Source organism: Myotis lucifugus, unplaced genomic scaffold (genome assembly GCF_000147115.1).
Source record: "Myotis lucifugus unplaced genomic scaffold, Myoluc2.0 scaffold_1525, whole genome shotgun sequence".
NCBI classification, from domain to species: domain Eukaryota; kingdom Metazoa; phylum Chordata; class Mammalia; order Chiroptera; family Vespertilionidae; genus Myotis; species Myotis lucifugus.
This window is the reverse complement of record NW_005872573.1, coordinates 26,009-38,340: the sequence shown is the minus strand read 5'-3', so window position 1 is coordinate 38,340 and position 12,332 is coordinate 26,009. Positions and strand designations below refer to the sequence as shown.

At 50.3% G+C, this 12,332-nt stretch overlaps 1 protein-coding gene across 1 annotated transcript in view; it reads right to left on the bottom strand.

Annotated features, from left to right (window-relative positions):
- Window positions 1-2,484: 2,484 nt before the first annotated feature.
- CA6 (carbonic anhydrase 6) overlaps window positions 2,485-12,332 on the bottom strand; it is a 16,301-nt gene continuing 6,453 nt past the window's right edge. The window contains exons 5-8 of the mRNA XM_006107882.3: window positions 9,213-9,282; window positions 7,485-7,642; window positions 5,177-5,300; window positions 2,485-2,717 (exon numbers count right to left, since the gene is read on the bottom strand). Coding sequence (XP_006107944.1) covers window positions 2,608-2,717; window positions 5,177-5,300; window positions 7,485-7,642; window positions 9,213-9,282 — 462 coding nt within the window. The 3' untranslated portion in view covers window positions 2,485-2,607. The remainder of the gene's footprint in view (window positions 2,718-5,176; window positions 5,301-7,484; window positions 7,643-9,212; window positions 9,283-12,332) is intronic.

Here is a 12,332-nt window from a genome sequence, read left to right as displayed (position 1 = left end):
TCCAGGTAGGGGCCTCCATTCTCTGCAAATATTCACTGGGCACAGGCAGTGCCATTTAATTCACACGAAGATTCAAATGACTGGTGACCACCTAACCTATGACCTTTCCCTGCAGGGTGTTCATTTTCAAGCGAAGCTTGTTGAGCAGAAAGGATTTTTAACCCTTGATGGTCACGGGAATGGAGGAGAAAGAGTCCTGGCCTGAGAAACCCGGACCTGGGTTCCAGACCTCGCTTCGTTATTTGGTACCGGCAGCACCGGGAGCCCCGAGCTCCTCCTCCTTGAGTGAGCGTGGGAGGGGCCGACTGTCCAGCGTGCGTGGGGACTCCGCGTCCTGAGGACGAAGGGAAACCCACAGTGCGGAGGGACGCAGCGAGCTGCACAGGTCACACCCCGCTCTTGCCCTTGGGAAGTGGGGCGCTGCTTCACAGGCCCCTCCTGGATGCTGGGGTTTTGTCCTTGACAAGGGGCTAGCGGCCCCTTCTGGTATTTTTTTAAAATATATTTTTATTGCTTTCAGAGAGGAAGGGAGGAGAGAGAAAAATGGAAACATCAATGATGAGGGAGAGCCATTGATGGGCTGCCTCCTGCACACCCCACACTGGGGATGGAACGTGTAACCCCGACATGTGCCCTGATCGGAATCCAACCGTGACCTCCTGGTCCACAGGCCGATGCTCAACCACTGAGCCACGCGGCCGGGCCTTCTGGTGTTTTGGATCCAGTCTCCCTGGTTGTCTCTGTGGCGTCTTATTTGGAGATTGTGTCCATCCAGTTGGGGGCGGGTCAGGCCCCTGGTGACAGGAGGGTGGACAGGAGGGCTGGGCAGCTGTCCCCCAGGTGTGAAGGTGCTTGGAATTCATAAAGCTGGACACAAGTGGGACCACAGCCCAGTGCAGTTCTGTCTTCCTGTGGGCGAAGACCAGCCAGGAACACACATGTGCTGCTAGTCCCTGGCACGCCTGTAACTTGTCATGTGACCTTTACAGGCCCTGTATGTACCAATATGAAAAAATGAGAGGGGATGGATGGATCTCTCACATCCCCTGGGCCCAGCCAGTGTGGCTCAGTGGTTGAGTGTGGGCCTATGAATCAGGAAGTCACGGTTCGATTCCTGGTTTAGGGCACATGCTGGGTCACATGCTGGCGTTGCCAGCCGGATCCCCAGTGTGGGGCGTGCAGGAGGCAGCCGATCAATGATTCTCTCTCATCATTGATGTTTCTATCTCTCGCTCCCTCTCCCTTCTCTGAAATCAATAAAAATAAAAAATAAAATGCATACGTACATACATACAATACAATCCCCTGGGCACAGGCCCCGCCATCCTCCCAGCGGCCACTGGAGGGCAGCACCTCCTCTCCAAGCGCAGCCGTCAGCTCAGCCCTTGGACTGTCCTGGGCAGAACCCTGAGTTCAGTTAGATTTTCACTGAAGGGAACCACCCAGAGGCCTTTTGGGAAATTCCTGGCACTGGTGGGAGGGACACCCCCTGAGAGCACCAGGGACCAGCTGGTGGGCTGTTTCTACCGGATACCTTGTTTCTCAAACCTTTTCTCAGGACCATGAACTTGTGGACACCAGCCTTGGACATAGGAATTCCAGGGCCTGCGAGGGTCTTGCCAGCTCGGCTCCCAGAGGCCCGAGGGGCGGCAGGGCTGGTCCTCCTCGCACCAGGAGTCTGCTCTGGGCGGTGTAAAGGCAGATTCTCTCTGCCCTCCCTGCGGTGTGCCACCCCCCACCCCCCACCTCCACGGCTCCCAAGAGGAAACTTCAGGAATTCAGTTAGGAAAGTGTTCCCAAGGCCAATCGGGGGGACATCAGATTAGCCCCAAACTAGCATCACTGAACGTCTGGTCGTTGTTTTCCTTCCATGTTTGTTTTCAGTTTTTTAAACTAAATTCATCCAAACTCCTGCTTTGTGTGGTTCGTAGGAGTGAAAAGTTGAAATCAGCACTTAACAGTAAGCAATAACACCAGTCAGCGGTAATGTTTATACTTCCCACAAAAATTATTAAAATGTCCATTGGGGGGCTGGGAACTTTCATTTTTTAGCCTTTCAACATTAAAACAATGTGATTGGCTACAAAAAAAGGTGAAATTTTGAAATGTTAGAAGATTCTAGATCTTTTTCCTTCATTCTTTTGTTTTATTTTTTTTTCTCTTTTTACAGAAGCAATGCTTGTTTATCAAAAAAAGTATAATCTAAGCCACTTAGAAAAGGATCGTTTAAATCCTTGGTGTGGAACCTTCCAGATCTCTTTGTATATATATTCACACACACACACAAACACACATTTCCAAAGTCATTTATTGCATCTAAATGCTACAGGGACGTCGGAGCGGGTTTATCGTTTAGAAAGATCAGCGTGCGTGATTCGGCGGGAGGCTAGCCAGCCCTTTCATTCCTGTTCCAGCCCATTCCCACCGAGAGGTCTGCCTCACATCCCTCCTCAAACTTTTCCGCCATCTTTCTGCCTGGGGGGGAGGGGTGGTCTCGGGGTTTTCATCAGAAATCAGCATGGGTGCTCCAGGGGGCGCGGTGCGGACCGGACCAGGTGGCGACCGGGGCGGGCGTGGGCTCTTCCTGCCCCGGCTCACGCTGCAAGCTCAATAGTACCTGCATCTTCTCTTCGCTTTCTTCTCAGATCTCAACAGGTCATCGAGCTTACTGTCGATCTTGCGCAGGTAGGACTGGAGCTCAGAGCCTAGAGCATGTTCTGTAAAAAGAAGAGGGGTCCCCATGAAACCGAGAACGTGGGAGAGCCAGACGCCCTTCCCCACACGGGAGCTCGGGGCAGTGCATTTGGTGCCTCCGAATGCCCGCGTGTCCATCCGATTGGCTTCCCGCATCTCCACTGGGTGTGAATCCAAGCTGGCCAGCTGCCAGTCTGCCAGGGGTGACATGTCGGAGGCGGGTCTATACTCTGGCGCCTCAGCTTCTCCTGTGGTGCCCAGTCGCCCTTCCTCGCCTTAGGGTACGGAGGTGTTTCTGATCCATTGCCCGTGGTCTGTATTTGACCAGCGTCTTGCTTGGGAACGGCCCTTGGTTCTCAGTCCTTCCTCACTGAGGGTTGGTCACACTCTGAAACTGTGAGATGCAGAACTAGGGGATAGCGTGTGGGCCGCCCAACCGGCTTGACTGGGGACCATCACGACGACACAGAAGGGGGGCCTGATGCCACGCCCTCTGCTCCCTCATCAGCAAAGGCAGGCCACCACTCGGTCCCTCCAGGGCGGGTGTGGGAGGAAGCCCTCTCACTGTCTCCCGGGAGTCACAGGAATCATCCCAGGCAACGAGTTTCAGAAGGGCCACAGTGGACCTCCAGGCAAACAGCGACGGGGAGTGCTGGGCCTAAGAGGTCCCGGTATCGGGGACACCTGAGCTCCTCGTGAGGGGACATGGGAGTGACATCCCTGCCCCTGCCAAGTAGACAGAGCATTTGAGATGTGGCCACAGTCTGTCCCTGTGGCAGGAATAGTGTGGCCCTGGCCAGGTGGCCTAGCTGGTTGGAGCATCATCCCGTGCATCAAACGGTTGCAGGTTCAATTCCCGGTCCGAGCACATCCCTAGGTTGCAGGTTTGAGCCCTGGTCAGGGTGCATATAGGAGGCAACCAATTGATGTTTCTCTCTCCACCTTCCTCTCCCTCTAAAATCAATAAAAACATATACTCAGGTGAGGATTGAAAAAAGAATAGTGTTAATTTTGATTTGGGGAACCTGGCAAAATTAGAACAAGGAGACGGATTGAATCTAAGCTCCCTGTGGCTAGCCTGCGAGCAACTGGACCTGTTTAGGAAGATGCCAGCATTTTGAAAAAGGAAGCGTTACTGCTAATATCGCCTAGAGCAGCGGTCGCCAACCGGTGGTCTGTGAGGTCTGAAAGGTTGGCGACCGCTGGTCTGTAGTATAATATGGGGAAACTAGAGGCCTGGTGTGTGAAAATTCATGCACTGGAGTCAGGGTCCTCCAGCCCGGCCTGCCCCCTCTCACAGTCCGGGAGCCCTCAGGGGCAGGAGGCGACCCAGTGATCAGGGGAAGGTGATGCCCCCATCACACCTCTGCTGCTGCCAGTGCAGTATGATATGGGGAAATTATCATTATAGCTGGCATCGTTATTTTTTCTCTTAGTATCATATTGGAGGAGCAAACTGATTCGAGGGAAATCAATAAATGAACCAGGAAGGAAAGATGGGGAGAAAAGCATATTTTGGGGGGCGGGGGGGCCTAGGTACGGAGACTTAAAAATCTTAAAAGAGACAGGTAAAGATGGGGTGTTATTGATTGGAAACCAATTCCATTGTGTTAGACCAGGGGTCCTCAAACTACGGCCCGCGGGCCACATGCAAATACAAATATTGTATTTGTTCCCGTTTTGTTTTTTTACTTCAAAATAAGATATGTGCAGTGTGCATAGGAATTTGTTCATAGTTTTTTTTTTTAACTATAGTCCGGCCCTCCAACGGTCTGAGGGACAGTGAACTGGCCCCCTGTTTAAAAAGTTTGAGGACCCCTGTGTTAGAGGATGTAAAGGTGTCAGGAATGGTAGATAGAAATAGATTGTAGAGACAGAGCAGACGAACATAAAGATGGGAGAACTGCAGAATATTTATATTCTTACAACCACAGAACCGGTCGGAGCTTGACCCAGTGGGTTAGCGATTCCAGGGGAGTCGGACGGCCTCCACCTACACCCAGCACCCCGGTGTCAGGGCTTGATCCCCAAGAAAATGTGACTAACAGTGTGGTCCACCCTACCTTGAGGGAGTGTATGGGAGGAGCTGAGATGGCTGGGGTTACAGACTAAGATAAAAGTGTGTGGGGAATGATTTCGGATGGGTTCACAAGGTTAACTTGGGCCTACACTCTTACGGGAGTGTCTGCATATTTCGGACATCTTGCTTCTCCTACTGTCTGTGGCCAGGGCCAGGCAGGGAGTAAAGCATACAGCCGCCATCCTCATCGCCTCCTCGGTTCTATTCACCGTCATCGCTGCCTGGACTAGGAAAATGAGTGTCCCCCCCCTTTGCCAGGCCCGGTTCAAGTGGGCCCACCTGAGCCTCCTGCTGCTTAGCTGACTCTCCTCCCTGCCCGGTTGCCAGGAGAGAGAGGCCCGCCAGAGACCGAGGGAAATAGCAGTCCACAAATGGCAAAGAATAACTGAGAGTTGATCTTACGATAATCAGAGTGGTACTCGAAGTTGGCTTCCACCACTCTGTCGTTCAGGGGCTGGGCCTTGCGGTACACGTTGTGGATGGCCTCGTCCTGGTGATCCACTAAGGAATTCTCCAGCTTCGTAATCTGTAGGCAACAGGAAGTGACTTGTGGAGAGGTAGAGACACAGGGTGATTTGAAAGAGTTTAGTTAGAAACGGGACTCCATCTCAGACTTGTGTGACTCGGATACAGCAGGTGTGAGATCTCCAGCCCGGAGGAAGTTCTGGGTGCTCCCTGTCAGGCCCAGGACATGCATCCATTTATTCTTCCAAAAATCTCTTTTAATCACTTTCTGCGAGTATTTGTTCAACAGTAGAGAGGGGGGAAGGAAGTAAGCAGAGACATGCCAAGCAGCAAGCTCGATGTTTATTTTCCTGAAAATACCTGTATCTCATCTACATCCTTGAAAGGCATTTTTTGCTGCATGTGTAATTCTAGATCAGCTGTTTATTTCTCTTGGTGCTTTGAAAAGATGATTTCACTGCTTTCTGACTCTCGCTGCTGCTGTGTGGAATCAACTGTCAGCGTAATCCTGCTCTTTTAACTTTCCCCCTCTGGCTGATGTTTAAATGGTTTTCTTTGTCTTTGATTTTTTTTGTGATTTCACTCTGATATGTTTAGTGTGTGTGTGTGTGTGTGTGTGTGTGTGTTTTAAAATTGACATTGAGCCCTAGCTGGTTTGGCTCAGTGGATAGAGTGTCGGCCTGCAGACTGAAGGGTCCCAGGTTTGATTCCGGGCAAAGGCACATGCCCAGGTTGCGGGCTTAATCCCCAGTGGGGAGTGTGTAGGAGACAGCCAATCAATGATTCTCAATATTTCTATCTCTCTCTCTCTCTCCGTCTTCTCTGAAATCAATAAAAATATATTTTTTAAAAAAATTTTTTAAATAAAATTTACATTGACTCATTGGGCTTACTGAATATATGACTTTGTGTCTTTCAACTCTTCTGAAAATTTGTCAGCCAATATTCCTCAAATTGTACCTCTTCTCTATGCTACCTCCCTTCTCCTAGAGTTTCAACTTGATTTTTGTTAGATTTTCCCACTATAGTCTCTGTCTCTCTACTTCTTTTTCACCTCTTTTTCTCTTTATGTTTCATTTTAGATAATTTTCTCAGCTCTGTCTATTAAATGCATTCACTCTGTTTTTACTATCAATTCTAGAAATTCTATTTTCAAGTCTATGTGGTCATTTTTATACTTTTTGTTCTTTTATCATATTTAAAACTCATATTAAACATATTAAACATGCTTATACCTATTATGCAGTTTTACATATATAAACATTCTTATTTTATATGAATCGATAATTTTGCTATCTGAACTTGTGTAGGCCTATTTCTGTTAACACTCACTCATAGTGTCTTTTTCCTTGTGTATTTTGTGATTTTGTTTCTAATTAAGCTCATTTCTGGTAGCTTTGTGGAAATTCTTCAATATATGGATTTAAGGTGCACTTTTCCAGAGATAATTTACATTTGATTCTATAGTGTGTCCCAAAATTCACGCAAAATTTGCAATTGAATTGAATTGCAAATCTTGCGTGAATTTTGGGACACCCTATATTAGGTATTTGGGGGCACTTCCAACTTCTGGTTGGCAATATTTTTGTGTACGGGTATAGGTATGGGTCTCCTTGAATATGGGTCTCTCCACCTTTCCGGGAGTAGGGAAATGAAAAGCTTAAGAAAAAGAAATACTTTTTCCTGAGGAAGAATATCACCCGAAAGGAAGTGTCAGCTGTGCTTGGCACCCTCGGTCCCTCTGCCCTCCCTTTGCTCAGCAAGTCCCTCTGTGCCTGTGCTCTGCTGGAGGACGGAGGACGCTAAGGCGCCTCTCAAAGGGCTCCGGGAATTTTCGGTGGCAAAGACCTACATGTGACGCTGTCCTTCATCACAGAGCCACTGGTGAAGTCAGAACGCAAGCCCCGTGAGGACGGCGTTTTGTACTTCAAGGGCCTACAGCGGGGCCTCCGAGAGTAGCGCCCAATGAGAATTTGCCTTCACTGTGCAACTCCCTCCTCTGGCCTGGCTCAGGCCTGTCCTTTTGCTGCAGGAGCTGTGGTTCCTTGGGTTCTGTGATGCCTGTTTGGGCGTCTCTGCCACAGCACCGGTAAGATCACCCCTGGCAACCAAGGGCGGCCCAGCAGCCCTGTCCATGGACAACACCACCGGAGCCCGGGAGGTGGCCTCGTGTGGGATTTGGGGGAGCACTCTTGTTAGCCAGGCAGTCAAAAGGGGAGCCCTGGGTGAAGGGTCCACGCGGTACCTGAGCCTTGGAGAGCGGCACCAAGTCGGCCAGCAGGAACCAGCGGACATTCTCCGTGCAGGGAGGGGTGGTGAGGGAGCCCCGGTAGGTGTAGTAGAAGCCGAGGTTTGCGGGCAGCATGTCCTGGACGTCAAGGCTGCTCAGAACGGTGCTTCGGCCTAACGGAGGGGACCACAGATGAAGAACGTTAGGGCCTGCTGCGGCCCCTCGAGGGGACGCTGGGCTCAGAGCTCGCCACCTGCAAACTCCTGACCCACGCGGAGGGGCCCCAGCTGACTCCTGGGAATCATCTCCCCAGTGCCCTGCTTCCTGGAGGATGAGGAGCAAAGTCCTGGGGGAGACCCCTCAGCTACCTCCTCCTGGCCAGGTTCTCCGTCCCGAAGGCGCCTCCTCTTCTGTAACAAGGGAATGGTCAGCAGGGGTGCTGTGGGGGGAGGGGCATGTGTTTGTAAAGTGCTGGCCTGGACCAGCATACGGACCAGTGCTCATGCGTGTAACCTATCATCAGCGCCGCCGTGTGGGCTGAGGCCAGGGCAGAGGAATTTCGGGAGAGAAGAGGAAGCGTGAGGTGATCCTTTTGGAGAGGGGGCCAGCCAACGCCAGCCCGGAGGAGTCGTCTAAGATTTCTACGGGGCCGCCTCAGGCCTGTTCACATTTGTAGCTACGAATAACAATAATCCCCTGCGATGTCTGTTTCTGCCCAGCCATATGCGGCCGTGGCTGCAGGCTGGGGGTTGGTCTGGGCTTTGGGAGGTGAGCTTGTTGAGGAAGGAGGGGAGGGGGATGGGGGGGCGCGAGGGCGTGGAGGGCGTTTGTCAGAGTGAAGGCCCTGGAATCTTCGAGGTACAGAGAGAGGAAAGGCACAAGGCTGACTCCTGGTGAGAGCCAGGAGGCCCATGGGCGGGAGGCCAGGAGGCCCATGGGCGGGAGGTCAGGAGGCCGGGGGGAGGGGCGAGAACAGAAGTGGCCAAAGTGAGATGAGCAAAGCCAAGCCCTCAAAGCGGACGTGGGTATTGCTCAAGGTCCAGGGTTGGCCCTGGGAGTAGGCGATCCCTCTGACCTGAACTGCCTCCCGGAGGCAGAGGGCAGGAAGTCCCCGCCCCCCGGTCTGCGTGTCCAGCCACCATGATGAGGTGCTGCCATCTAGACTCTAGAGCAAGCCGTGGGCAAACTTCGGGCCCGCGGGGCCGGATCCGGCCCGTTTGAAATGAATAAAACTAAAAAAAAAAAAAAAAAGACCGTACCCTTTTATGTAATGATGTTTACTTTGAATTTATATTAGTTCACACAAACACTCCATCCATGCTTTTGTTCCGGCCCTCCGGTCCAGTTTAAGAACCCATTGTGGCCCTCGAGTCAAAAAGTTTGCCCACCCCTGCTCTAGAGATTGGTCTCAGCTCACCACCGAGGAGGAGCCCTCCTAGGGACCAGGACCACCTCCCAGCTGGGGCCGAGGTTGGTGGGGAGAGCACTTAAGTGAAGATAGCGCTGGCCATCCAGTGGTCCCGGTTGTGGGAGGGACAGGCTCTCAGCGGGTTCGAGGCCTGAGCCAACAGCAGGAATGGCCGGAAAAGGAGACCTCGCCCAGGGAGGGTGCTCACCCTTCACGGGGCTCATCTGCCACCCTCCCCACCAGCACCACCCTTCCCTGCCCGCGCCCCCTGCCCCCCCACCACCACACACTCATTCCTCCCCCTCCTCCCTCCTGCCTCTGTTGGCCTCCCTTACCTAAATACGTGACGTCTTCCAAGCGAGAAATGAAGTTGCTGTAATACGTGTTTTCCGCATAGTCCTTGACCTGCAGGGCAAACAGAGCAGTGACCTCAGTGGGGAGAGACCAGCCCTGTCCCCTCCGGCCCACCTGCCGGTCCCCTGGCTGGTTGGGCAGAGCCACGAGGGCTCAGAGGGGGCACCATCTGGCTTCCCAGTCTCTTCCAGGCAGACAAGCTCTGAAGCATTTTGGCAACTTCCTGGGAAGGGTCAGAAGTCGCTGTCGGAATATCCCAGGGACCCCCCAGCCCTGGCTGCTCCATCCTGCCCCCTGCCGGGGCCTCTTCCGTTTTGGAATGAGTGTTGACTTTCTTAAAGTCAGAAAAGTTGCTTTGGCTGAAAAAGGCCTATTTTCAATAGTTCTTTCCAGTCAATGGGGTTGAACCACTTCTTCTTGCACCACGTGTAAATCCAGGTTTCTGGGATTTATAACTGCCTCTTGCTGTTTGCTTTCTAAATGTGCCGTGTCTTTTTCTGTCCCTCTGTTCCACCTTCTGTGTTCAACAAATACTTCCAGTGCACCATGGAACCACGTTTAGTTATTTTCTTAGTGGTTGCTGTAGTGATTACAATATACAACTTAACTTAGATTGCTACTAACTTCCAGTAAAATATAGCAACTTTTGTCCTAGATGGTTTGGCTCAGTAGATAGAGCATCAGTCTGTGGACTGAAGGGTCCTGGGTTTGATTCCAGTCAAGGGCACATGCCTGGATTGTGGCTTCAATCCCCAGTAGGGGGTGTGCAGGAGGCAGCTGATCAATGATTCTTTCTCATCATTGATGTTTCTATCTCTCTCTCTCCCTCTCCCTTCCTCTCTGAAATCAATAAAAAAATATTTTTTTAAATTATAATAATAAATAAAATATAGCAACTTTCCTCCAGTGTAGCTCCATTTCTTCCCCATCTTTCGTCATCTATAATTACACCTACATATATTATAAACCCAACAATACAGTGGCATTATTATTGCTTTAAGCTATTTTGTGGGGGGTTTTTTGAGACAAAAAAAAAAAGTTTCTGTAGATGCTCTTTTGTCTGTACGCACTGATCTACCATTTCTGGCCTCTGCATTGCTTTCTGTGGATCTGAGTTACTGTCTGGTGTCATTTTCTTTCGGCTCAAGGATTTCCTTTCATACTTACAAGAACGTCTGCTAGCAATTATCTCGGTTTTTGTTTATCTGGGAATGTCTTTATTCCACCTCATTTTTGAAGAGTGGTTTAGGATATGGCTTCCTGGTTGACTGTCATTCCACTGCTTTCTGATGACTTGCTTCTAATGAGATGTCAGCCATTAATTGTACTGCCAGTCTGTATATATAACAAATTCTTCTTCTCTTGTTGCTTTCAGCAGTTTGACTTTGATGTGTCTGGGTGTTTATCCGATGTGGGGTTTGTTGAGTTTCTTGGGCTGGTAAATTAATGTTTTTCATCAAATTTGGGGACTTTTGGGCCATTGTTTCTTCAACTTTTTTTCCTGCCACTTTCTCTGTCTTCTTCCCCTCTGGGACTCCCATTATATGTATGTTGGACGTGTGGTCTTGTCCCCATGAGTCTCCAAGGTGATGTTTGTTTTCTTCAATCTTTTCTCTTTGGTCTTCAAGATGAATAATTTATTTGTTCGGTCTTCAAATGCACGAATTCTTTTGCTGCCTCACCTGCTTTGAGCTCTTGTGAATTTTTTCATTTTGTTCATTATACTTTTCAGCTCTAGGCTTTCCATTTGGTGCATTTTTACTGTTTCTGTTTATCTATTGAGACTTCCCTTTGGGGATCATTGTCATATTTTCCTTTAATTATTTGAACGTAGTTTTTAAAAAACCCTTTGAACATATTTATGATAGTTTTTCTAAAGTACTGACTGTTGAATCACTCTCCGTCCACTCAACATTCGTTCTATTGACTGCTTTCTCTTCTCTAAAATATGGATCACACTTTCCAATTCCTTTGCATGCCCAACTTTTTTGGTTGAAAACTGGACATTTTAGATCATGCATAGGAGCAAATATGAATTCTGATTTTTAAAAATTGTGCTGAGGGTGTGTTTTTCGTTTGTTTGTATGTCTGTTTAGTAAGTTGCCTTGGCTTTATTGCACAATGCGTCTCCCCAGCAGTATGTAGCAGCAGATGTCTTTGCTCTACTCCGTTTTTTTGGTGTTTTGTTTTGTGTGTTTTTTTTTTCCCTAAAACAACAGGAAGGTATTCTCTCCCAGTTCTGGAGGCCAGACATCAGAAATCGCGGTGCCCTGATGGCCACGCTCCCTCTGAGGGCTGCAGCGGAGACGCCTCCTGGCCTCTTCCAGCTCCTGGGTGTTATAAGCAACCCTTGGTGTCCCTCGGCTAACAGCTGCCTCACTCCAGTCTGCACTCCCATCGTCACATGGCCTTCTTCCCTCCGCATCCGCGTGTGTCTGTCTCTGTTCAGTCCTTAAATATTGGTTTTATTTTTTAGCCTGAATTCCTAGGGGCCACTGAGGGTCAGTGGAGCTGTGGTCAGTCAAGGCTCTGAGCAGAGGTCATGCTAAATGCCCTGAGCCCTTAGACTTCACCTACTGCTGGTGGTGCTGGGTGAGGGTCGAGAAGCACGAAGCCCAGCCAGTTCTCACGCTGGCCCCAGCGTTTGCTCCCACCTCTTGGGAAGCTTACAGCCCCTCTGTGACTCTCATTCCCAGGACGTCTTCCATCAATTTCTGATCTCCCTGCCCTTGCCACTCACCCCAACTGGGACTGCTCCGCAGGCTGTCAGAGCTGCGAGTTTTCTCCGTGTTCTGTCTTTTCTTTTAAATTTGCTACTTATACTGACAGCCATCCCCACCCACTCCCCCGCAACCATGAGTTTTCAGCTTATATCCCAAATCCAGTCAGCCCCCTGCCCCAGGCAGTGCAGCTGCTGGCGTTCCTTGTCCGCCCGCCCCCCGCCCCCCCCCGTAAGCAACCTTGCTTGCCGAAGTAGTAATGGGGGTGGAAAGGCCACAAGCAAACAACGACCTTTCTCAGAATTTCTATCTAAGTCGTGGGGGGCCGACGAGTGGTGTCTCCCTACAAAAAAAGAAGCAGGGCGGCTCGATTCCCCCCGC